The sequence below is a fragment of the Meles meles genome, chromosome 2 (genome assembly GCF_922984935.1).
Source record: "Meles meles chromosome 2, mMelMel3.1 paternal haplotype, whole genome shotgun sequence".
NCBI classification, from domain to species: Eukaryota; Metazoa; Chordata; class Mammalia; order Carnivora; family Mustelidae; genus Meles; species Meles meles.
In genome coordinates this window covers 140602524-140630395 of record NC_060067.1, presented here as the reverse complement: position 1 = coordinate 140630395, position 27872 = coordinate 140602524, and the positions used below count along the sequence as shown (strand labels likewise).

The 27872-nt window shown below is 42.0% G+C and overlaps 1 protein-coding gene across 2 annotated transcripts in view; it reads right to left on the bottom strand.

The window, feature by feature from the left end:
* Positions 1-27872, bottom strand: part of PALLD (palladin, cytoskeletal associated protein) — a 386386-nt gene that overhangs the window by 37853 nt on the left and 320661 nt on the right. Inside the window, exon 2 of one of the 2 annotated variants that reach the window (XM_045997081.1) lies at positions 1984-2664. The exons of the other annotated variant lie outside the window; for it this stretch is intronic. Within the exon in view, the coding sequence (XP_045853037.1) occupies positions 1984-2489 (506 nt within the window). The 5' untranslated portion in view covers positions 2490-2664. The remainder of the gene's footprint in view (positions 1-1983; positions 2665-27872) is intronic. 2 annotated transcript variants of the gene reach the window in all.

Here is a 27872-nt window from a genome sequence, read left to right as displayed (position 1 = left end):
ATACAATAGTGGCTTATTGGACTGGCATAGAGATAAAAATCTGCAGTCTGTATTGCCATTTATCTTTGGTGCCACAGTGTCTAACTTTGGGTGCAATTTTCCATAGATATCCACAAAGCTAGCATGACTTCTCCATTACTTTTTAAAGAAATGGCAGGAGGTGCTAGATTCTTTAGTGGTAATACTCATAAAATGTTTTACTCCATAAAATTAATAACTATGATAGATAAGAGACAAATATTTCTTTTACTTGAGTTAAGCTCTTAGAACTGCATATATTCTTAAGAGAATTTCAAAGATCAGAAAATACTACTGTTTCTACTTAAGATTATAAAAGGTATGACAACCCAACACCTTTGACAGTCTAGTCTTTGTTCAGTAGGAGAGATATTACACAGGTAAGTGTTTTTCTTCCTGGTAAGCAAGATTTGGTACCCATTTCCTAGTAAGAGGGACAAAAAAACAGTGTCAAGCAACAAACTCCCACTTTTTGAATCTAACAGTTAGCTTCTTTGTGGCAAGAGAATACTTCATTTCCTAGCAGCCAAATAAAAGAAAACCAAGAAGAGGGGAGAAAAACATTTTCTCAGACAAGTTGACTCACTCAACTTTCAGTAAAAGCCCATTATCACAACATTACTATACAAACTCTTCTCCTTTATTCTACTTATATATTCATGAGCTTTTTCCAATAAAGATTTGAGAGGAAGCCAGATTGAAATAGAGAATTCATGTAATCAACATTTAGAAAGTAGCTAACGAAACAAGAGATTGCTAACAGAAGCTCCTCCATATGTCTTGTCAAAGGCAAACATGGCAATGCTCATGTCTAACGTATTAGTACATCCCAAATGGGCAATTTTTCATAGAATGAAAAGTACCTAAATTCTTAGGTCTTCTCACTTTTTTCTCCAAGAGAATTTCCTTCTTTTCTCCCTGAACAATATTTGGATTCTAGGAGACTCTGAAGTAGGATTTCAGAGTTTATTTCAGAGATGTAGGAACTGGCTTGAACTTTGCTGAATGGTACTTGCTTTTGAACTCTTCATAAAATGAGTATGTGCTCCCTTTCAGTCATCAATAATATGGGCCAAACACCTATCTGATAGATTTCTTTTGAAGGCTTTCATGTACTTTTGTAGATGTCATTTTATTTATCCTTGTAGATTTTCTATTTAAAGACTTCCAATGGCTGCCACATCATCACTGTGACATAAGGAAAGACAAGTACTTATTATCTGCAAACAGAAAAACTGAGATGGAGGATCCATGTTGTCTATCTACGTAGAGATTACGGTTAGTCAGGGGACAGAACTGGCACATCATTTCTTCACTAGATCTCACACGTCCTCACCCGTATGGATGACACAAAGACATTTACATGTCTCTCTTCCTTCCCCTCAATTACTACATATATGTAAAGCCTTACTTTTTAATTGTTAATGTAGATATTTCAAAAACATAAGGTGCATACTTACTAACCAAGCCCCTCCGCGGTAATTACAATCCTGATCTGAGGTACTAAGATACGTGGTTCGTTGGTTAAAGCATGGATTTGGAGTCAGGAATTCGGATCTCCGCTGAGGGGCTAATGTGACCCTGAGCAAATTCTTTCCGGGAATCCTCAGCTCTAAGTGAGCCAGCGATAGCTCTCAGGAGTGAATGAATGAGGTAAGGAACGATGCTAACGTAGCACGATGCTAACGCCCCTGCCATCAAGAGCCCAGCGTAGATTTTGGGTAGTTTCTGACGAAGAGTCTTCAGTTGTTTAACGCAGAAGAGAAAGTACTGATCTTGGTAAAATAGCTAAGGAAGAATAGCTGGTAAAGCTGCCGTGACGAGAATCTAAACCCTCACGGAAGGAAACACGAGAAAACGGAGGGGCGCTACCCCTGGGTTGTGGATTAGTGGGAGCACTAGGGTAGGGGTGTGTGGGGCGGGCAAGCGGGTGGGGGCGGCGGAGGGGGGGCGGCTGTCACTCACGCGGGGGTGACGCCCTTGGGCAGGCCTAGGGCGTTGACGGCCACCGGAGGCGGCTGCGAAGGCAGCAGGGCGCTGAGGAAGGCGGCGGGCGTCTGGCTGTGGCCGAAGCGGGCGGTGGGCGAGGTGCACAGGGCCGCCGGGGCCGCGCTGGGGAGCGGTGGTGGCGGCGGCGGCAGCGGGAACACGTCGGGCACCGGGAAGGCCGTCGTGGGGCTGAAGACCGGGGGCGGCGGCGGCGGGGGCGATGGCGAGGACTGGCACCACGGAGCCTCGGCCTCAGCGGCGCCGAAGGACTGCGCGAAGGGCGGCCCCGGCGCGCGGCCGAACTGCTTCAGGGTCGGGGACATGGGCGACGGGAGGCTGGAGGAGCTGGGGCTGGAGGCCGGCGTGCCATGGCCCGACGCGGGGCCGAGGTTCTGTGCTGCGATGAACTGCTTGGGGCGCGCGTAGTTGAAGGAGCCGGACGACTGCATGGCGGGCGCGGAGCGGGGGGCGAGCGCACTCATGGGCTCCGGGCAGGCGGGCGACGCGCAGGCCGCGAGCTCGGGGAAGGCGGGCGGCGGCGGGAAGGGCGGCGAGGGGAGCGCGCTGCGCGGGGCGCCGGCGGGCGGGGGGTGCCGCGTGCCCGCCTCCTGCTCCAGTCGGATTTGGTTCTGGAGTTGCTGGATTTTCAGAGGGTCCCTGGAGGGAGAGAGAGAGAGAGAGAGAAGACACCTTCAGAGAGGGAACTAGAAGGAATGCTCACCGGGGCCGTGAGGTGAACCTGTGGACGGAATCTCCGACGTTCGCCAGCTCCAGACTATTCCCCGCCCCGAATAAGGCGCAAGTGGTTTAGCCTGAGTGTGCTCCCCGTTAGGAATTCCGGACAAAGCGCTAGGCGAATTAAGTATAATCGGTTAGCTCAAGGTCTAATTTAAGTCCTACCTAAGATGATCCAAAATCAGTTTACAAAATCCGCTGATGCAAATTTTGTCTGACTTCCAGGAGCCATATTTCATTTTAACAGAACCAGAATATGAAGAGAAAAACTTTTGACATGAGTTCTCAGTCCTTTCATTTGTGGTCAAATTTTTGGAAGAGAATTCTATCATAAGGAGAAAGTTAAAAGAAAAGACAAGTTATTTTTGGAACATCTAGGTTAGTCCAATTTGCCTACTTTAGTGCTGTCAACTCTGCATTCAGTAAATATCACAGAGTGATTTAGGGGAGAATAATTTCCGCATGTGTTGCCTATCAAAACGTATGTAGAATTTACTGTCACCAAAATTTTAGTAGTAAACCCTGAAGTGCCATTTATACAAACCTTAATACACACTGATATTTTGCGCCATGTCTAAAATACACAAATGGCACCTATCTTTAATATGTAAGTGTTCAATAAGCAATACCAAATTATCTTATAATAACAATGCAGTTTTAATTCCCCAATTAATTTAATTCCCCACTGAGAAGAGATAGTTTGAATTTTAATTTTTACAAAAGTTAGTAGGCAGCTAGCAATTAGCTAAAGTCTAACTCTATTTTACGCTCTGAAGCTTTCCAGGTTAGCTGAATTTTACATCCAAGATGATTTTCCTTTATTCAGTGACCAACGGCTGTCAAAAGAAACTTCAACAGCCGGTGGCACTATAGCCAGCAGCTAGAACAGCCATGAATAGGCAAAGCCATACTCCTAACTTTAAGCCTTTTAAAACTAAAAAACAGAAAACCCCCAAATCTCCTTATCCATAGTATTTTATTTTCAAAAATCAAGCTTTTAGAAACAAAGCAATGAAGGGACTTGAAGATGCTGACAAAGTAAAACAAAATAAAAATAAAGACATAGCTCTCTTAGCAAAGTATCATTAGATATAGGAACATCTTGTCTTCCATCTCCTTCTATAATTATCCAGTGAAGTAATTAGACTTAAATCCACAAAAAGAACAAGAAATGCTTTCATGGGAACTGAAAAGTATAAATTAGATGGTTCTATTATGTATATAAAGTATATAGATGGCTCTGTATGCTTAATCTGTGCAGAGCATCAAAGATTTCAACAACAAAGAACTTTGTGGGGTCAAGCTTATGGAACTCAATTGGAACCTTCTAAAAGCAGCCATGCCGCTGCTAGGATTCACCAGATGCTGAAGTACCAGATGTCAGTGCGGTTTGGGTACACTGTCCAGCACATGTGCTCCTGCATTCATGTATTTAGAACTGGTCCAGGAATAGAACTCATAAAAACCACCCAATAGCACTAAAACCCATCATCTAGCACTCTCATCCTGCATCCCTGAATGCTCCTTTCTGATCTTCCTTTCTGTTCTATCACCTTATTTCCTACCTATACATCCTAGTCCTTGAATGTTCCTCATGAACATCAGGGGACCTGTGTACCTGGGTTGGGAGTGGTCTGGGTAGCCCTCCTCAGAGACACTGCTCCTGTGCTCTGGCCAGCTGGGCTCACCATGGCCTCAGCTGTGTTGTAAGGTATTTTGAGCTTGGCATGATGTCAGCAAAGAGCTGTGTTTAGTGGCTCTGGCAAGGCTGCAGCAGACTCACATCATTCCCTATATGTGGTGTGAGGACTCCTCTCCACCAAGATTAGGGAGTGGCTCCTGAGAAGACAGTCTTCAAAGAAGCCAGGGCAGGCAAGCCCAGACCACCACTATATTCTAACTCTCCGGGGGTCAAGCCTACTCATCTGGCTATTAAGAACCACCACCAAATTTGTTAACCTCTGAGGGCTTAAAGCTGCTGAGATGCTACTTTTCATAATAAGTGACAGTTCAAGAAAGTCTTAATGTAGCATTTCACAAGAAATGAACAGGTATTCTAGTGATTTAGTTACTAGTAGATATTGCAGTGAAGAACTTTGCTAGGATTTTACTCCCCCATTTTGCAATGGGTGAAGAATGAAATATGCAGAGAACTGGAGAGTGGGAAGGGAGAGTAAAACAGTTATTCTGAATCATGAAGTATCTGGCTTGATTTCTGGCAAATCATAATATTTTGAAGAGTACCTGAGTTAAATGGATCTGACACCTGGATTCTGAGATGATGAAATGCACAATTCTAAGTCATTTTCTCTGTCCTCGTTAAGTTATTTTTATAAACTTTGATTTTCACAGAGATAAAGAGGCAAACGGAATGAAAGGTACCAGAAAAAGCCTTTGGAAATTACTTAAATGTTATAAAAATTCATCACTTTTCTGGTCTCCCCATTTTTTCCTGCTGTCTTTTTTCTGAAAATGAAACTGCATTGAACCTCTTGGAAGTACTGTGTCAAGGCTGAAAAGTTAAGAGGTCTGGACAGCCCTAGTCACAAGGAGACTTTGACCGGTGTATTAAAATTCTCTCGTTCTGCACAACTACTCCATCAACCACCCGCCTCCCCCCAGACTTTTTCCTTCCTACCACAACCCCAGTTCAAAAGTCTAAGAAATTTCCTACTCCTACCCCTCTTTCAATTCAAAAGGCTTTGATATTTAAGGAAATGAGATGTCTGGACTTCTGTTATGTACCTGTCATAGCCCATTTACAAATGGGGAAACTTTAGGTAACATACTCAAGGTCACAGAGCATGTTACCTGGCTCCACAGGTAACAAGATCTACGTCTGTGTCTGGCTTCTTTAACCACACCAGGCATGTCAACATGGAAGAACCCCCACCTCCAATGTGATTTAAGAAAAAAAAAAAATTCTGTGGTTATCTTTCCCTTCTAAGAACTTTCTCCACTTATGATGCCTCCACACAGCCACAGCATGAGGGCCTTAAGGATCGGAATCATCAAAGTTTTAAATTTTTACACATGTAAGAATATGCTTAAGAATATCTGACTTCAAACTTGATTCTTCTTAGGGTAAATAATGCAAAGATGAGCAAATCTTCGCAGCTCAGAAAGGGAATATGTAAATACTAACTCAGTGGATTCCCCTCTTGCGTTCCAGAAAATCAAGAACTTCCCTCTCCCACCCCAAGGGTTTGGATGCAGATTTTATCTAGAAGAGTTTTACAGACATTTGGACGGGGCAAAGGTTTAGATCTGACAGGGATAAATAGAGAGAGATGCAGAACCCAGTTCACTTTCCAATTCAGTAACCTCTCTTGCCACTAGATTAAAGCAGCCTTGGGAAAATGTAACCAGCCAAGTAACCGTGTGGTACAGGAGAAAAGGGCTGGAGTCAAGTTTGATGGCACTGACTGGGAACCCAACTCCACCAGCTACTAACTGTGGGGTCACTGTGAGGATTCAGGGAGCACAGTGCCTGGTACACAGCATGAGCTCAAGAAACATTGCATGGCAGGAGAGAACCACCACATCACTTTGGGTTACTGTACAAAACGGACTCTAAGAAAAAATGGAGATAATGTTCTACTTACTGCAAGGGGATTTTCCTTTCTATCTGTTCCCACTGCAAGTGGTGGTCCTTCTTGTACTCATAAAACCACAGCAGGGGCAGGAGATGAGAGACAACACGAGTCATGCACCTGGCACTGGACTGACTGACTTTCAGCAATCCTGGAAGGTTGGTATTTTCATCCTCATTTAAAAAATTCTCCATAGATTAGTGAAGTTAAGTAATTTGTCTAAGGGCAGAACCTGGATGTGAAGGGCTGGTTGGCTCGAAAGCCTTGCACTACATCATTCTCTCCAAAGTGCTCAATAACAAGAAAAAAAAGGTTTATTAAAATGTTAGCTTATTATTACTACATATCACTTTTTCTCTGGGGAACTGTAGCCCGAGCTCAAAATAAATCATGTGAAAGTAAACTTCTGGAAAACAACTTTTATGTAAATTGGAAATTCCCAGTTTGTCTCTCCGGAGCAATGTCTGGATTGTAAGAAGCAACTTATCCCCTGCTCGTATTAATAAAGATCGAGTATTTATAATTGTCTGGAGAAACTCTTGGGATCTTGAAGCTGGAAAACATTTGTGCTTTCAGAATAAATATGCTGTTGATTTATGTTTTCTTTCATTTTTTTTATTGTGTGATACAGAAGCCATTGTACGATGAAGAGGTGCAGGACCGTGCTCTCTGAATAGAGAGCTCTGCTGGTCCTGCTGTTTATAGGCACTTTGAAGGCAAAGACAATGACCTCTAGCATCCTCACAACACTAACCCGACACCCTCAGAACACACGATCGAACCGTGCGTTGGCAGACGCACACTGTCAGTGACAGAAACCCAGTTCATTTCTGGCTGCGATTTCTATACCTCAGTCCATCAGGTGCATTCGGGAGGGGAGGCCTGCGATAGGAGGGCCCCATACTGGACTGGGGAATTGTAAGCATTTTCAAACGAAGGTAGGTAAGTGAGTTAGGGAATAAACTGGTGTTCCCACAACACTGGCTGGGATTAGCTCAGTAACAGATGTATGAGAAAACTCAATATACTCAGAACATATAAAATAGAATATAAAACTCCTCCAAGGCCTTCAGTTCAGGGAGTGCTGCAGTTCCAGCTACTTTATTATATTCGTACTTCAACTTCTTGTTCTTGCTTCTATTACTCAGAAGACTTTATGTCTTTGTATCACATAAACTAGGTACGTGTGGTGAGGGTCAATATCTAACAACTTGCTTTGTTTGGCACTAACTTATTCCTGACCCCTTGGTGAAAGGTACATAAATCACAATCTTGAGAACAATTATTTACACAATAAAAATGAGTTAATATAAGCCAAATGAGGATGTACTACACTGGGTTCTGGGGAGGTGGTAAGTCCAAAAATAGCTAAGAATTTAAATACATTCCCCCCAAGGTTGGGGGAGAGGGCAGGGATAAAAGATTTGGATTTTCTACAAAGTACCATCAACAAGAGAATGTGAAAATCAAATTAAAATTGACAGTGCTTGGGGATGTGTGTTTAACATTCATTGCAAAATGACACAGGTTTCTTTAGAAAAACCACGTACCTTGATCTTTAATTTATTCTGAGCCTTTGGTAAATCATCCTGACTCTCTAGATAGAGCCAGGATGGAACATGATTAATTACATAGGAGGGTTCAGGGAAGAAGTGACCTGAGTGAAATCAGCACATGACTTGAGTCTTTCTTAGAAAAGACTCGTCCTTTCCACTTAGAATAAGAACTGCATCTGGCTCTGCTACAGAAAAACAGGAGCTCTTTATGTCTTCATATATAAAGCTGATGTCTATTTGAAGTCATTCCATGTACCATGAGAAAGAGAGGGAGCGACAGCCGACCAATTCATAATCCTCCTGGGAACATCTCCAGAATATCAAAGGAGGGCTGCGTCTCTCACATAGCTCAGGGAATAAGGACTGAGAGGCTGAGCTGGTGTGCTCCCGAGGGCCAAAACCGACTTGAGCTATTCCTCAGACCAGGAATCCTGCAGCTGGCTTCCTGGATGCTGAGGATTCTCCTTTAGGAGGTTTGTGGAGGTGCAACTCTCTGTGGGGTACATAAATGGTCGTCTGGCTTTGTGAAGGCTGCAGGATGAGTCCAAAGCATTTCCAGTCCTACCAAAAGGATTGTACCCTTTGATGCTAATGGTGTTTCTCAGTCCTAAGGAGTACGCCTGATGAATCCGAATGAGGTGGAATCTGGCATCCCAGCCTCAGCCCTTTTTAAGGGAGGAATGTGAGGTCAGGCTCTAAAAGCATCAATTCCACATCACAGTTAAATGCCTTAAATAATTTTCATTTCTGTTGCTGCATAGCCTAGTGGAACCAGCAGGAAGATATTAGCTGCTGATTCTTAGAGAAACTGTGTAAATACAGCAGACTTAACAGAAATTAATGTGGACTGTTCCCAATGGAAAATGTTTGGTATTACTTCTTAACATAGACAAAGTACCCTTTTGAAGAGAAATCTGCTTTCTAGCCTTTTCTGTCAATACCTGCGGCAACACCAGTGATCTCATTTCTAATTGAAACACCAAAAAAAAAAGCTCCCTGTGAGATAGATGCTGAGGAACTTCCAGGTCTTAAGCATTTAAATTTCTCCGAGATTTTAAAAAATTGGGCGAATAAAAGGTGGACAAATACTTAACTTTAGGTCTTACAATGAGATGAAGAATTCATGGCATATTTTAGGATTTCATGGTTAACATTTCCTCAAATTTCCACTTTACCACTGGGAGGCTTGTGCCATCCCTTCTGTGTCATTTCCGTTTTAGTTTATGTTTGCTGAACCGAATGTATCTAAAACAACGGTGCGCATTTTGTACTTGCAAGAATGTATTATCGCTAGAGGCAAAGTGCCCTGTCTTTCCAAAGCATCTGCTCACCAAGTGGCTGTATTCTATACCTACTCACCAACGGCCTTGATATACTCGGAGAACAAAGCAGCAATTCTGTCACTTCTCTACCCGTTCCATGTTTTATCCTCAGTGTCTCCTTGTGCTCACATGTAAGAAGCTCAGTAAGTGCTTGCTGAATTTAATCAAAATCCTCAGATTTCTCCACCGTACAAAACTAGCTGTTCTATCAGGCGATGCGGCACTCTGACACACACACACGGCTGCACTGTTCTGAGGGAGCAGAGAGATAAAGCCACTACCACACAGGCTGTTTACCAGTAAGAGCACAGAGTCAACCGGAGAAATGTTCAAATCGTTAAACTCCAATTCAGCCACCAGCTGTTTATGACTGGATGATTGGCTTATCCTATCAGGGGCCCAGTTTCTCAACTTGAAAGTGGGAGTTGATAATGTAGTATCTGTAAGGTCCTAATCAACTTTCAGATTTTATTATCCTTACTCTTTAGTCCAGTAACATTTCACACATAAAGAAACTGACAGTAAAAGGAACTCATAAACAACTAACCAAGTCCAAGCCTGGTCTTTATTCATACATATCTATCGTTCCGATGCATATGCTGTTTTCACAACCATGAAACTGTTTTTGAAAAATGAGTATGTTATTCCTGGTGAACAGAAATAGATTTTGAAGGCATTAGAGAAGGAAACGAAAATCATTCCACAAATGACTCATAAAATCTCATCAAAGGAAGGATACTCTTACTCTGTAAACAATCATCACCTCACCAGTTAGCATTAATGGCATTTTTTTCTTAATGCAGATATATTCTACAGATCAATCCTGTCCATAAGTTAAGAAAAATAGCTTTGGGGTTTTGTGTGTCTCAGAACAGCTCCCGTGGGAATTGGGTTGGATGCGGTTCTGCTAGAATGTTCTCCCTTACAGAAACGTGAACTGGTTCGTTCAGGGGCTCAGGAGCCACTCACCATTCTGTTAATAGACCTCTACCCTCTTTCCACCAGAAAACCTTTTTGTCCCTTGGCCAGATTTTGTAAACCTCTTAAAAATTAAGGTGTTTCCTTGACCATAAATCCAGTTACCTCTCGCTCTGGATCTGTAATCTGGGAGTGTCAGTCCAGTCTCTGTCCTCACTCTCGCTCCCTCTGCACAGACAACATAAGCACCCACCCTCTCCTTCTCGAAGCACTCTTCTCACTGCCATCATCCTCCCTGCCACCACTGTCCTTATTCTCCTGCCTTTGATACTGTACCCTTTCCGCACAGCTTCTTCTCTGACCTCCTGTGCGTATCCCCCCAACGTGAGAACTTCCCGATCGCCCCCTAATCTGTCTCTGACCCAGATCCCAATCCCAAATTCAGTTCTGCTGCCCAGTTCATAGAACATAAACTCATCACATCTAACACAGGGTGCCCCTCTCCCCTAATTTCCTCCCCCTAATAACGCATAATTCAAAGAGTCCCACAATTTGGCCCCAAGCAGTCCTAACTTCTTCTAACTCCTGCTCTATCTCCACATTTTCATCCTTCCAAATTAGTCTCATTGCCCCCCAAACTCCTGTTGGGTTTTCCTTCTTAGCCTTCTTGCATGTCCTACCCTCTTTGGGAAGGCCCAGTTTCTCTCCATCCACCAAGGCAGTCTTCATCCTTTTGTGCCCCTTTCAACAACATCTTTCCTTGAAGTCCTGGTAATACCTAGCAGTTCTTCCTCCCTCCTGCAAGCCGCACTGGTCCTCCTCAAGGCTGGGACAGCGCTATCAGGGCTTGGCAGTGACATCCTCCACCCACACCCACAAACCAGATCTTCCAGAACCAGGTGTGGGTTCTCTGTGCTCTCCTGGCGATTACTGCAATGTTCGGCTGGCCAGGCTTCGTTTCAGGGGGAATATGGGAAAGGTGACACCATCAGAGCTCTTAAAAGGATCACAGGACTTACATTCTGATTTTTTAGTATCCAAAAAATGAAGCTCCCATCCCCCAAAAGGGAGTGTTTGTGAAGCTGGTAGCACAGTTCCCAATTTGGCATCTGTGCCGCACTCCCACCGGGTTCCAGGCAGCGGAAGCCTGTACCAGTGCCCATTTTCCATTTTATTTGGTTATCGGTCAGAAGTGCCTCGAGTTTATGTTTACCTTGAGGAAAAGTGTCTCAGGGATATTTTCAGAACTTGGTGAGAACTCTAGTCATCTCTAGGCATTTCTTTTCTTTAGAAGGGCCTGTTCTGCCCATTGCTGCCATGTTCTTTTTCAAAGCATAGATTGTATCCTGAGATAATGAAGCCGGTCCCCATACAGAAAGAGGAAATGGCTCTCTGTGTGTCCACTGTGTGGCAGGTCACAAAGACCTAACAGCAGGGTGCGAACAAAACTGCACAACTGCGTGGGACAGCTGTGCTGGGGCCGGAATCGAAGGCACTGATGATGTCTGCCCTCAACTTCGTGCTGATATCCAGACTCATTTTTCAAATGTTGTGGAAGCATTGCCAGGAGTTGCAACTGGCTGATATTAAGTTAAAGAATGTGTAGGTGGAGGCCATGCTTTCTTCCTGGAAGGAGAATGAGGCCATTGGTTGGTGACACCGTGGTAAGCATTCATAAAAGCAAGTGATGACTCACTAGCTGGTGGAGAACTGGATGAGTTCCTTTTTCTTCTTCTTTTTTAAGATTTATTCATTTTAGAGAGAGAGCAAGAGTGGGAGGGGCAGAAGGAGAGGGCGAAAGAATCTCAAGCCGACTTTACACTGATCACAGAGCCCAATGTGGGGCTTGATCTCATGACTCTGAGGTCATGACCTGAGCCAAAATGAAGAGGTGGATGCTTAACTGACTGAGCCACCCAGGCGCCCCGGGGTGAGTTCCTTCTTAAAATCACTTTCCTGAAACTCCAAGAGGAGTGAACATCTGCTTTTATTATCTACCATTCTTCCCTTCATGTTGTACAAAGCAGTTAGTTCATCCCTTCCTTTACAGACCAGCTTCTACTCTATTCCTTGTGGGTCAGCCAGCCATAATCCCCCAACCCTTGGTCACAGGGTGAGCACGTGACCCAGGACTAGCCAGTCATTGCTGGCTTCACCAAATCATTCCAGGACGAATATATGATCCAGGTCAGGCTGGGCCAATCAGGATTTTTCAGACATAAGACGAGAGGGAAATGTGTCCCTTTGTCCTTTGACAGATAACTAAAAGGACAAAATCCCTCTGAGTGCTGGCTGCCATGGAAGAGTCTACAGAAAGGAACCCAGTACATAAAAAGAAGCCACGTTGGGGAGAAAAGCCAAGAGAGGTAAAACTGGGACTCTATCAATTTTAGCACCTAGATCCAGAGAGGCCACAGATCAGTTTTATCTGTGAATTCCATGTACACAATAACTGCTCCTGTCTGCCATTTTTTTTTTTTTTTTTGGCTTAAGTTAGTTCACATATTCTCTAACACTTTGAGAGAAGTAAACTTAGAGACCAACGAGTCCAATTTCCTTATTTTATAGACATGGAAATAGAGAGAGATTCACCACACAGAGTTATCAGCTGGTCAGTACCAAAGACCTAACAACAGCTTCTTGCTGGTAAGAGTAATATTAAAAATTAATAGGCCACCTGGGTGGCTCAGTCGGTTAAGTGACCAACTCTCGATTTCGGCTCAGGTCGTGATCTCACGGTGGTGAGATCGAGCTGTGCATCTGGCTCCTCGCTCAGCAGAGTCTGCTTGAGATTCCTCCTTCTCCCTCTGCCCCCTCCACTCTCTCTCTCTCAGATAAATCTTCAAAAAAATTGATAGCACTAGCTGAAGTTGAGGAATCAGTAAGTAATGAATATATATCTTGTTCATAAAATTGTGAAAGAAGCCATCAGTAGGTATAAAATCAAATGGCTTTTGCAAGTGTGATCTCTGGAGAGCGAGAATAGAATGAGGTGGAGGAAGTCTTATTCTGCATTTCATAGTCTCCTATGCTGGTACTTTGACTATTTTTTTAACCTTGTGGAGAAAAAAATATGTTTAAAATCTATAAAATTCTAAAGACATATAAATTATAAACATATTAGTTCTTAAGACACATAACATTCCCGAAGCTTCTATTTTAAAGGTCATACAGTAAAAGACGACACAGTGCTCTTGTCTTAATAACTAAATATCCCAGAAGAACATCTATTCTGGGTACCTGAAATCCCCAGGGGAGGCCCTCCTCCAAAGACTTTAATCAGGTCTCCTGGGTGGCTCAGTTGGTTAAGCATCTGCCTTGGGCTCAGGTCATGATCCCAGGATCCTAGGATCCAGTTCCATGTTGAGCTGCCTGCTCAATGGGGAGTCTGCCTCTCCTTCTGCCCCCCCCCAACAAGCACACTAATAAATAAAATCTTAAAAAAAAAAAGAAACAAAAAAACCCTCAAAACAAAGACTTTAATTAATCATGACTGCTACTACTGCTGACACCAGCAGCTTGGTCACCACCACTGCTACTACAGATCACAGAGAATGCTTACTAAGCACTTGTTACGTACCAGACACTGTTAGGAGTACTTACTTAACTTATACCAACTATACTGAATCTTTATAAAAACCTAAGGAGAGAAGGCCTCTTTTATCTTCGTTTTGCATAGGAGGAAACCAAGGCACAAGGTTAAAAAGTAAGTTGCCAAAAGGTACACGGCTGGAAAGTAGTGGCGATGCGCTTAAACGGAGACAGCTAATAACTATTATGTTATGGTTATGTCTCTCAAGGCAGCAGGACTTATCTACTACTTCCTGATGCACTAGGATCCCTTCAGTCAGGGGACCTTTCTAATGCGGGTTCCACCCAACGCTGTCACTCCCCGTCCCTTTGTTTCTTTGTTACCGGGGATATCAACATTGTAATGGAGTTAGAAACAGCTACACAGAGAGACAACTTGGCTATGTCCTGGAGACGGTCCACATGTACAGTTTTAGGTGGGGAATGCTTTATGTTTCATATGCTGTACTTTGCAAATTTTTTATTTCTTGGGAAAACTGCCACCAGGCTATTCTCTGGCAGAAGTGACCATGCCACTACTGGGTATTTACCCCAAAGATACAGATGTAGTGAAAAGAAGGGCCATGTGTACCCCAATGTTCATAGCAGCAATGGCCACAGACCAAACTGTGGAAAGAACCAAGATGCCCTTCAACAGACGAATGGATAAAGAAGATATGGTCCATATATACAATGGAGTATTATGTCTCCATCAGAAAGGATTAATACCCAACTTCTGTATCAACATGGATGGGACTGGAGATTATGCTGAGTGAAGTAAATCAAGCAGAGAGAGCCAATTATCATATGGTTTCGCTTACTTGTGGAGCATAAGGAATCACATGGAGGACATGGGGATGGAGAGGACAAGTGAGTTGGGGGAAATCGGGAGTGGGAGATGAACCATGAGAGACTGTAGACTCTGAGAAACAGAGGGTTTTGGAGGGGAAGGGGGTGGGAGGTTGGGTAAGCCTGGTGGTGGGTATTAAGGAGGGCACGTATTGCATGCAGTGCTGGGTGTGGTGCATAAACAATGGCTCAGTGGATTAAGCCGCTGCCTTCTGCTTGGTTCATGATCTCAGGGTCCTGGGACTGAGCCCCGCATCGGGCTCTCTGCTCCCCAGGGAGCCTGCTTCCTCCTCTCTCTCTGCCTGCCTCTCTGCCTACTTGTGATCTCTCTCTCTGTCAAATAAATAAATAAAATCTTTAAAAAAAAAAAAAAAAAAGAAGAAGAACAAGTGACCGCGCCACAAATTGTGTGGCTTTGACTAAGACAGGTCTGAGTTTCTTCTTCCGTGAAATAGAAAGTCAGACTATTTTTCAATAGTTCCTTAAAATATGTTTTAAAGTTCCTGCAAGCTATAAAATCCACAATCTAGTCTCTGAAGATTGGACATGTGAATATTAATTTGTTGTGTTACTGCATCTTTTGAGAGACTGCATCACTAAGTATGCTGGAATTTTAAAAAATGGTTATCTTCCACACAACACTAATTTTATAAAGATGACTTTTTTTAGATTTCTATTAACACAGGCCTATCGCTGAAGAGGTCAACATTTCTGAATAAATGATAAAGTGCCAATAACATTTTCTATATATTTCAGTCTCGCAAGGGTAAATAAGTGGACCTGAGTACTCAAAGAGTAATTGGTTTTCTCTTAAAGGTTGACCACTGCTAGTTTACGTGTTAATGACCAAGATATCTCAGCCAAGGGTTCCACAGCATGCCAGCAGGCATTGCCTGATCCCAGGCACCAATTCCAACCACTCATCCAGAGGTTCTTAAAAAAACTCAAAAATGCACGTTGGCAAGCTCAAGAGATGTAGCTTAGCAGTGTGCACCAAGAAACTTGTGACCAGGGGAAAGAACTGTTAAATTTTAAATGGCTTTGACCTTTCTTAGCTTATGACCAACTGACCTTGACATTCCTCAGAAGCGAAAGGATGAGCTGCAGTAATGGCTGTGCTTGCTGACCGACCTTCCGGCTCCGGAGGCAGAGCCAGTCCTTGCAGCAGTAAATGAAGTTTACCCAAACGTGTTCCGGGAAGAACCATGATGTTCCCTCCCTGAGAAATGACTAAAACCACAAAATAATTCTTAGATAAAGAGTAATGTAATTACTCTTTAAAAAAATTAGAGAAATGGGGGTGCCTGGGTGGCTCAGTGGGTTAAGCCTCTGCCTTTAGCTCAGGTCATGATCTCAGGGTCCTGGGATCGAGCCTCACATCGGGCTCTCTGCTCAGCAGGGAACCTGCTTTCCTTCCTCTCTCTGCCTGCCTCTCTGCCTCCTTGTAATCTCTGTCTCTGTCAAATAAATAAATAAAATCTTTAAAAAAAATTAGAGAAATGTATCATAGCTACATGAAGGTTCCACATGGTTATATTTGCCCGTATATGGTCAAGAGGCATTTTTCTACCATTCTGTTGAATGGAGTGTTCTGTAATATGGTATTTATGACCTCTTGATATGATAAAAACCCTGCAACATCTTGAAATGCCTTTTGAAAGAAGAAAACTTTATAGTAGAGTCACCCATAGTATTGAGCTTGTTTTAGTGTACTTCATTAATCTTTTCCAAAACATGTAAAAAATGAAGTTTGCTGCATATGGTGCTGGGTTTTATGATTAGATTATAAAATTTTATATTAGGTGGCCCTCCCTTTAGGGAAGTTGTATATATACCTGGGTGTGATTATTCTTTTTAAAATTCAAAACAAATAATGAAAAAGCTACTTGAGTATAAATATCTGTAAAATGATGTAAATAGGAGATTCACAGAATGATAGATGGAAATAGGATCATCTTGTACAACAGAATGAAAGGTAAATCTATTGAAGTATCCCAGAGGACACCACTGACAGAGCTTCAATTAGTAACTAGGTATTTTGCTTTTAGCCTCTCAAGTGAAGACACCAAGGTACAAACTTCTTTCACCAAAAGGCTTTCACTAACAAACCAAAAAGTCATTTTTTTTTTAAGATTTTTTATTTAGTTATTTGACAGAGAGAGATCACAAGTAGACAGAGAAGCAGGCAGAGAGAGAGAGGGAAGCAGGCTCCCTGCTGAGCAGAGAGCCCGACGCGGGACTCAATCCCAGGACCCTGAGATCATGACCTGAGCCGAAGGCAGCGGCTTAACCCACTGAGCCACTCAGGCGCCCCCAAAAGTCATTTCTAACAAGAATACAGATAAATAGTCCAAAGAACAAAGGAAAAGATATGCTGTAAATCAGTCAGGTTCCAACAAGGACTCCTTCTTCTCAGAACCGGAAGGAGTGAGCCCTTGCTTACAAATCACGCAGAGCTGTCTGTCCAACAGTTTTATGTCCTAACAATTATAACACTCGTGTGTGTGTATGTGTGCATATACCCACATATCTGACTAGATATTGTCAGCATGACGTTCATTTTCAAGTTTAAATATGATAGTTATTGTCTAAGGACAACAGTCCTATGTGAAAATTAAGGAATAATTACACTTTCCCTCCTAACTTGACCTTCCATATGTGATCTTCTGTCTTGATGGTGGCCACCAGTAAACAAAAGCATTATCTATAATCTCAGAAGCACATAGAGTTCATACCAGAGAACCAAAATTAGTGTGAATTTTTGTTGCTAATGCCTTTTAAATAAGATGGGATTAAGGTAATAAGTATAGAAACATAAGAATTAATTTACTAGTAATTTTTTTTTTTCTGGCTGTGGACATTTCTTGGTCTCTAAAATATGAGTAAATGAGGGGCGCCTGGGTGGCTGAGTCCAGTTGGTGTCTGCCTTTGGCTCAGGTCATGATCCCTAGGTCCTGGGATGGAGGCTCATGTCAGGCTCCCTGCTCAGCAGAGAGTCTGCTTCTCCCTCTCTCTCTGCCCTTCTCACTGCTTGTGTGCTCCCATTGTCACTATCTCAAATAAATAGATAAGTTAAAAAAAAAAAAATCCACAGAATTTACAAAAAAATCAAAATGAGCCAGAGGACATTAACCCTTTATGGTATCTCTCTCTCTCTCTCTCTCTCTCACACACACACACACACACACACACTCTTTTAAAGAGCATTATGCTATCAACTTTTAAAAATTATTACTCTGTTGTCAGATGGGGGTCTTCTGGAAGAGGAAAAGCCTTGTCTGTATCCCTATCTTTTGGTGGGTAAAGGAGGTGATTCTGGGCAGGTTTGGATCAGCCCTTCCCTTCCTCCTCTCCTTAGGACCAGCTGCTTGCAGGAAGAGTGCTTTCTTCTCCCACTTGGGAGGTGGGGGTCTGCCCCTGTGAACTATGTAAGCCAGCTACCTGTGAATGGGCGAGTACCCCCGCTTAACCGCGGGGTCAAGTATGAGCAACCTCACCTGGCTCAGCCACCCATCTCTTTTCTCCTCTGGTTCTCTCCAGTACAAATCTGAGGCTTGGATTTCACTTTCTGACTCATTATCCCTCAAATGGTCCCAAACTTGAAAAGGAAGAAGGGACAGCAACCCTTGAATATAAATCATCTGTGCACTTCAATGGTCTGAAAGAACCTTAGGCATATGGGCTCCCTTGCTGATTAGTATATTTTCAAACTGTGAGTCATCACTGCTTCAGCACTTACCTAGAGGGGCTAGCCCCAGCTCTGGACAGAGAAGGTGTGGTGACCTCAGACTATCTCAGTGTAACAAAATAAAAGCATTCAATGGATGCCCCCCCCCCCACCCCACCGAAGGCAATCCTTCTTTCCGAGGGATATGGACGAGCTCCTGTGCATCATGCTTCCCTAAGAAATTATGGTAATTGCAAATTCATCCATAACCTTTCATTTCCAGTGAAGTTTTAGTATCCCCACCTTCTCCTGAAGATAGAAAGCTTGTCTTCATAGGCCCTTTTCATTCAGCTGATGTAATACTCAGTTTAAATTTACCCTGACAAATGGCCTGTAACATTTTTAGTTTCTTACCCATAACAAAATACTGCCATTAAGTTTTGATTATGAAATTGGTTGGGAAAACAAGACATAGACATAACCTTTTTGACCAACAGAATTTAACTTTTTTGGCTTAGAGATAAAGCACAAGGATAATGATGGCTTCTGAAAATCAGTAGTCTTAACAAAACTTTTTCTTTTCAAAATTGAGCTTGTAATTATAACCAGCAACTGCAGACCTTTCTATAAAATATTCCTTTTTATCTATTTTGGAATTAAATTCTTTATATTAAAGTGCATATGATAAAAATGCAAAAACAAATCCTATTTGATTTCCATATGCCAAGAAAAAAGGAAATTTGACCCACAATCCATACCTTATATAAAAAGTAACATATCAATCTTCAAGTTGATTATGAACCTAAACTATAAAATTACAATTAGAAAACAGGAAAATCTCTATGACCATATGTAAGGCAAAGATTTCTTAGGTGTGACACCAAAAGTGTGTTCCATAAAAGAAAAAAAACAGCTAAGTTGGGCTTCATTCAAATTAAAAACTCATGCCCTTCAAAAAGCAAAAGATACAAAAAGGACACCAGGAAAAGTATGTCTTTATTCCACACTTTCTTCCTCCCAATCCAATTTCTGGTCCCAGCATCAACTAAATACTATTAACCATTCTTTGTGTTCCCTCCCAAGGTAGGCCATACATAAAAAGCATAGAGGTATATACTATACGGTAGTTATGTCGCTTTTTATAACAAGATTTTTTTTAAACACAAAACTTTCATATTCAGCATATTTATTAGATTATTCCGTTAGTCCCGTACTGTTGACAACATTCGTGGATCATGCACAAATAGTTGAGACCAAATTCTTTGGAAGTAATTAGTTTTGAAGTTTACTTGAGCAAATGTGGAAAGAGAACAGATTAAAAAAAAAATTCAATTTGTTTGCCTCAGTTAAAACAAACACAAAAATCTTTCCTAAATTATCAGTCTCTCTGTGTATTATTTAGCCATACTTCATATTTTAGCTATATCAGCTGTTGCATCCTGGGGGAGAGATGTTGTCCTCTGGGGCCTGATCCTAAAATATTATTAGAAGTACATAGAAACCAGTTTCTTCAGTTGTTGCCATTTCTTTGGGTACTGGTGTTTTTCAGTAATGAAATTCTCTTCTAAAGAAAAATGAGACTCTCTTGAGTCACTTTGATAATTAGAGGAAGTATTTGCCTAGGCTGAACTAAAAACATTTTTCACACTACACAGCCCAATTCACTTCCTAAATGACTCATGTAATACCCAAGTGAACAAGAAGAGGACTCCCACCTCGTTCAAATTCATTTTCCTGTTTTATTTCTTCACAGCATTTACCACAAAATTACTACAGCTCTGTATCTTTTTTTATACTTACCGCCTAAATGCCCAGCCCTTCAGCCCACCCCTACTCCAGCCCTGGGAGGTCAGTGCCTTGAGGGAGGGGACTTTTTCTGTCCAGTTGTACATGGCTGTGCTTCAGGGTCTGAAGTGGGCCCTGACTCATGTTAGGTACTCAGCAGATACTTCCCCACTGAAGGAACTGCATTTCCACAATTGGGATTAGCTTATTCCTGTCCTACGGTTTGTAAATTCATCTCCAGCTGTGAAAAGATGGAGATGACCCTTAGAATTCTTAACGCAGTTTCTGCTACCTTGATTTAGAGTGTAGAGGTTTCTGTACACCTAATTTATATCCGCTAGACCTGCGCTGTCCAAACAGGGTAGCCAGTAGTCACATGTGGCTATCAAGCACTTGAAATATGGCTGGTCCAAATTGGGATGAGCTGTATGTCTAAAAAACACACCAGATTCTCAAGATTAGTTCAAAAAGAGTGTAAAAATGATCTCATTAACATGTTTATATTAATTACATGTTGAAACAGTATTTTTCATATATTGGGTTTAATAAAATTAATTATTTAATTTATTAAAATTAACTTCACTTATTTCTTTTTTCTTTTTAATATGACTACCAATAAACTAAAGCTGTGTATTTGGCTTGTATCTGTAGTTCAGACTGTATTGCTACTAGACAGCGCTGGCTCTAAAAGTTCCCTCACTATTTCTTACAAGAAGATTCTGAATAGGAATCCTACTACAGAGCCTTAGAACCTGAGGCCTTGGTCTCTACGGGACCAGCCATGGGAGAATAGTGATGGGTTTGTTCACGATAGTGGCAAAAAGTTGTCCTCCAAATTCTTAATCATTTTCTAACGCATTTACTGATTTCTCAGCAAGTGACATCAGAAATTTTCAAAGATATGTTTCTCAAACCATTCCAGTCTTCTAAGACATTCACACAGGTAGGCCTGTTTGGGGCACCCTCAGTGCTATTCGTCTTGATGGATGAGAGCACCCAAGCATCTCAGACAGCATTCTCCTTCAGGCAGTAAGAGGAGACTCCAGTCCCACAGAGAGCCTTGTACTACTGGTACCATTCACACTCTAGGGCCATGGTTATGGGCCACAGGCAGCCTGGCCCGCTGCACTGAGCACGGATATTGACCCATCACAGAGAAAGGCAGAGACAGTGGGCGTTGGGGTGGAGAGGAATTTGAATTTTTTCTCCCATGAAATACAATGTAAGCCTTGGATCTTGTAACAGAGCAAAAGTGAAAATGATAGAACCTGTCAACAAAAGAGGGGAATGACCAAGTTACAGAGCCAAGGTTTTAGGTTTAAACAAGGCTGCAGATTTTTTCTCTAGCTTATAAAAATGTTTAAATAAAAGTCTTAATGCCCAAGTACAAAAACAATAGCCTACTGTCTTAAAATGCACAGACAATGATCATACTTAGAGTAAGTTTGGTAGATGGGAGGGAGTCCAGATTGAAAGTAGCCAGACAGCGGGCAGGAGACGGCTCTCCATCACGTATTATGTTACTTCTAAAAGACTACAGTCACCTGCTCTTGCCTCCTTGTTAAAGTCCATTCTGCCAAGTTAACAGTCTTCTCAACCATGGTATTATCATTAAGTTTCTATCTTTTGACTCAAAAAACAGCATCTCCTAGATGACCTGCCAAGTTAAAGAGAGACTACAACAGATACTGTTTTCATCCTCAAAGAAGGAGATGAAATGTCAATCAAAGTATTATTTATGCTTGATCAAACTTTATAAAAACAACATGCCTGGAAAAACAGCTTATGGGGGGCTCCTGAGTGGCTCAGTTGGTTAAGCCTCTGTCTTCAGCTCAGGTCATGATCCCGGGGTCTTGGGATCGAGTCCCACATCAGGCTCTTTGAGAGGCCTGCTTCCTCTTCTCTCTCTGTACCTGCCTCTCTGCCTATTTGGGATCTCTGTCTGTCAAATAAATAAATTAAAAAAAAAATTCTCTTTCTAAAAAAAAAAAACAGCTTATAGTACAACTGATGAGTATAGAACTTAAAAAAAAAAAAAGCTTTCTGGTATTACTTACTGAGTTTGGCTAAATATAGTTAGCAGACCTCATGCATCGTAGCACATTTTCCCCTGGAATTCAGCTAATGTAAATAAAACAGATGGAGGGAACCTGGCCCCCCTCCATGAACATTACATCATTCTTCCTTATTAGGAAAACTTCTTCAAACCTGACATTTTGTTTGAAACAATCCGTGTTTAATTCTCAATGAGCAACTCTAGATGGAGAACAGCTCTAATCAGAAGGCTGTTATATGTCAGAAGAAATGTGGGAGACATACAGGCTCATTTTAACATTGGTATTTTAATTCTCTAAACAGTAGCACCATTATGGAAAGCATTAAAGAGGAATATTTAATGTTCCCAGAAGAAGGTGCATTTAAGAAAGCACATTTCATGTTCCTCAAATTTTTGCTTTCCATATATTTTCTGATCTATGCATATGTTGTGAATAGAGAGAGAAGTCAGAAATCTGAGATTCTGGACTTATCACAATTGCAATATTGGTTCTAACCAAAGATTTTTGTATCTGATTGATCTTACGATGATGATGCCAAGTTAAGAAGCCAAGAAAATCCCTTACTCTCTTCTGAAACATTCCTCAGGATGATGTTTACTATGTTACACAATTTTAGATTACCTTTTTTGCTCCGAGACATTACCATATTACCATGATAACCCAGCAACAGCAAAAATGAACAAGTGGGATTCTATCAAACTAAAAACTTCTTTGGCAGAGGAAACTGCCAATGCGATGAAAAGAGGAACTGGGGTGACAGGAGAAAATAATCTGCAAAATCATGCATCTGATAAGGGGTTAATATCCAAGCTAAAGAAAAGACGCATGCAAATCAATTCCAAAAATTACAAATAATCCATTTTAAAAATGACAGAGGAACCAAATAGACACTTTTCTAAAGAAGATATACAGACGGCCGAAAGACACATGAAAAGATGCTCAACCTGACTAATCGTGAGGTAAATGCAAATCAAAACCACAAAGAGATACCACCTCACACCTGTGAGGATGGCTATCGTCAAAAACACAAGAGAAGTGGAGATACAACGTAGGGGGTTTGGGGGTTAGGAAAAGAATAAATGAAACAAGATGGGATCGGGAGGGAGACAAACCATAAGAGACTCTTAATCTCACAAAACAAACTGAGGGTTGCGGGGGTGGTGGTGGTAGGGAGAGGGTGGTTGGGTTATGGACATTGGGGAAGGTGTGTACTATGGTGAGTGCTGTGAAGTGTGTAAACCTGGCGAGTCACAGACCTGTACCCCTGGGGATAATACATTATATGTTTATAAAAAATTTTTAAAATTGAAAAAAAAAAAAAACCCAAAAAACCCACAAGAGACAAACACTGGCCAGGATGTGGAGGAAAGGGAATGCTGGCACCCTCTTAGCAGGAATGTAAATTGGTGCAGCCGATGGTGCAGTGGGAAACAGTATGGAGGTTCTTCAAAAATTAAAAATAGCACTACCACATGATCCAGCAATTCCACTTCTGGATATTTCCCCACACGAAATGAAATTGCTATCTCAAACAAATACCCTCATGTTCACTGCAGCATTACTTACAGTAGCCAAGACATGGAAACAACCTAAGTGCCCATCAATGGAGGAATGGATAAAGAAGAGGTGGTGTATGTAGACGATATACGATGAAAATTAGCCAGCCACAAAAAAAGGAAGTGGTGTTATTTGTGACAATACAGATGGACCTTGAGGGCCTTATGCTAGGCAAAATGAGCCAGACAGAAAAGACAAAAACTATATGATCTCATTTACATGTGGAATCTAAACAAACTGAACTCACAGAAACAGCAGACTGGTGGTTGCTAAGGGTAGGAGGCGGGGCTGAGTCAGGGGGATGCAAACTTTCAGTTAGGAGTAAGTTCTAGGGATATAATGTGCAGCATGGTGCCTTTGGTTAACAGTACTGTATTGTATATTTACAAGTTGCTAAGAGAATAGATCTTAAAAGTTTTCCTCACAAGAAGACGTAACCATGTGAGGTGATGGATGTTAACACATTGCAGTGATCATTTTGCAGTAGACACATATCAATCATTATGTTGTCTACCTTAAACTAATACAATGCTATATGTAATTTTATCTCAATAAAACTGGAAAAGAAAATGTATTTTAATATGTCACATAATAACCTGTTTGCAAAAACAAAGATCACGTCAAAGGATCTAGACATCTTGGTATGATAGGTAAGATTTATTAAGATATATAAAATAAAAACTGATCAGAGCAAACCCTTCCTTAAACAATTACCTTTCCATGAATATAAATAGGATAGCTCATCAGTTTGCTGATTCTACCTGATAGTTGACCTTTCTTCCATCTTGATGTGAAGGATGATTTTTATGAGAAATAAGAGAGAGTTGGAAAAAAAAAAAAGTTCTAAATCTAAAGTTCATAAGGGTGCAATGGGACTGACAAAGCTAATATCACAGAATAAAATGATTGATTTATATATAAACAACCCGGAGATGGAACAGATCTTGAGGGTAACAGGCTAACATGAACCCAAAGCCTTCTTTTATAGTATGCTCCGTTCAGCAGGCCGTAAATCACAAACTGCTCACTAATTTTTCATTTTCACCTTGATTCACTAACAGAATCCCAATTCCTCACACATTCATGGGAATGTGAAGGGCTAGGAATAGCTTTCGGAGGAGGGCAGGCAGGAGAGAAGGCAGGCTGGCCTGGAACAGAAGGGAGGATGGTTCTAACACTTCCAAGTTTACACTCCTAAATCTAGCCCTATTATAGGTCTTTTCTCTTTGATTTTTTTCAATGGAAAGAAAAACAAGTACACCTGAATCTTATGCTCCATAACATGTAAATTGGACTGGGGATTGTCCTTCTTGTCTCCCAGCACTGGCAAACTGGGAAACCGATTCCATTTAGGAACTCAAAGAACTTTCCAGTCTAACAGGCCCTGCCATCTTCTGGGTGTTTTATCTACACACTTCTTGCTGATGCAGGAATTAAAGGTAGTGGTTTACTTCTCAGGAGTGGAGACTCTGGAGTTAAATCGCCTGTATTTAAGTTAGTGGCTGAGTGTCCCTAATCACTTAGCCCTTCTGAACCTGTTTCTTTTTCCTTCCATGGGGTTTATGACAGCACTTATTGCCTAGCCTATAAAGATGAAATGACTTATTACACACGAAGTGTTTAGAGCAAAGAATGAGCAAACCTTCAGTAACTGTTAGTAATGACTATTCAGGATGACCATATAATTCAGCGTCCTGACTCTCAGACAACAGGTCAACTGATAGTCTTGGGAAAAATGGAACTTGTAGTTATCCCACTAATGTTATATCATGTTAAGGTCACATAATCTAGAGATAGACTAATTTATAAATTTAACAAGAATCTGTCATCAGTGGGTATAGAGAGTACAAGATTAGATGGAATAAGAATGCCTTAATATAGGTCTGGGTGGTGCAGTTGGTTAAGTGCCAGACTCTTGGTTTTGGCTCAGGTCATGATGATCTAGGGGTTGTGAGATCAAGCCCGATGGCCTTGTTGAGCCCCATGTTGGGCTCTGAGCTCAGTGCAGAGTCTCCTTAAGACTCCCTTTCTTTCTCTCCCCAATCCTTCCTCTCCATGTTCTCTAATTAAAAAAAAACTTTTTGAAAATTTTTTTAAAAATTGCATTTAGTGATTTTTATCAACACATTCTCTTTTTCTGTCAAGGATTTATTTGTCTTAGAGACACAGCTGGGGTTGGGGGGAGAGAGAGAGAGAGAGAGAGAGAGAGAATGTGTATAGTAAGGAGACGGGTAGAGGGAAAGAGAGAATCTCGAACAGACTCCCCTCTGAGTGTGGAGCCCGATGCAGGGCTCAATCCCAAGACCCTGGAATCATAATGATCTGAGCTGAAATCATGAGCTGGATGCTCGATGGACTGAGCCACGCAGGTGCCCCATATTCCAAATATATTGTAAAGCTTAATTTAGATCATTTCAGCAGTGTGTTCATTCTTCCTCACAGCCCCTTTTCCAGAGACATCAGGAATCTGGGAGCAGGGGAAGAGAGTAACATGAAGTAAAAAGGTAAACAACCATGTAGTCATCTTCACCATGGATCCAGTTTGTGCTCAGTACACAGACAGACCCAACTGCAGTTCCACAAGTAAGTGGGCTGCCTCCCTCCTGACCCAGGGAACTGTACCCCCAGTCCACTGTCATCGCAGGGACAGAGAAAACACATCTGTTAAATATGAGCTTTAGTGGAAAAAATTCAGCTGGCATTCTCTTTTCCTCTCTGTCGTCTTGTTTTAATAGCACTCTTATGTAAGTTCTTTACTATATATAGTTGAGAATAGGGAGCTGTGATTTGACCTGTTTAGAGGCAGTCAGACTTGGGCCATTTCCTTCCCCTTTGTGCCAAAGGGCTGCTGATCCTAAAGCCTATCTGGAGCAGCCGGGGCACAGAAACCCAGGATCCCGGAGACTCTGCTCTTGTCCCGCTGCTGTCCCTTCTTGGAGCTTTGGCCTCCCCACCTATACAACTGGCACAAGGCCTATTTCTGACCTAACTCACTGGGGTTGCCTGTGGAACCTCAGAGAACATCTGGGAAACATTTTTTTGGCTTAGTCAACAATGTGTATTTTTTTCCCTTGTATGTCCCTCCAATATTTATGCCAGAGCTAGAATTCTAACTTCTCAGTCTACAGGTCCTGGACCATTCTACCATCCCTACCAGGCTGTCTGAGCAAGACAAGTGTTGGTTGATTTATTGTCTGTTTCTTCCACCAGGCTGCAATCTCTGTATGAGCAGGGTCCCCATCTACTACATTCCCTGGTGTATTTCTAAAGTTTAGCAGACAGTCCATGAATGAACCTATGAATCAATGAACAGGAAGAGGCAGTTGTATCTAACGCTTCGTGAATACTGAATAAACACCAGACACTGTCCGCTTTATCTGTATGCTTCCTCTGTCTCTCATATACATTTATTTTCTCTCTAGTACCTACTAGCTGTATGAACTGGGACCACTTTATCAATCTCTCTGTACCTCAGTTTTCTCATCCGTGTAATGGGATCATAACGGGACCCGTGTCATAAGGCTACTGTAAATATTACGTAAGACCAGCGCTTGGCACAAAGTGTGCTCTGTCAGTTGTGATAATCTTCTCTTCCTCCTGAGCGAATGGCCCCATCTCTGAGCCACTGTCACAAGTCAGAAGCCCAGGAGTCATCCCTACCTGATTCTCACCTACCATGTCTAAACCACCACCAGGTCCTGCCTTTCCCTCTCCTGACATCTCCCACACGGCATTCTCATCGTGCAGCCCAGAGATTTTTTCAAGTTGTGCATCTAGTCTTGTGACTTTCTTACTTACTGGGCCCCCAGTCAGTAGCTCCATTTGTTCTTGGGATGAATTCTAAATTCTCTAGCTGGACCCACCGGCCTGGTGGCCTGGCTCTAGCCTCCATAAAACACTGTGGTCTTTTCTCTTTTTTCCCAAAAGACTGGAATGATGAAAACAGATTTTATTAATCCTAAAAAGTAAACTTGTCATTTTTCTGCAGAGTGTAACACTGAGTGAACAGTTCATATTACCAAAAACAACTGAGGCAAAAGAAAAGGCGACTCATTCCAAGTCTTACTTTGAGGACCGCCATCAGTGCATCAAACATACATATTCCACATACAGTACAGAACATCCAGACTTGGAAAGCACTAGGGGGACTCAGAGAAAATAGTGCCCACTTAATTCACGTAAAAATCCATAACACACAGTAAATCGAATTATTGGGGACCAAGGCAAAATTGAATGCCCCCTGGGAAATAACACTA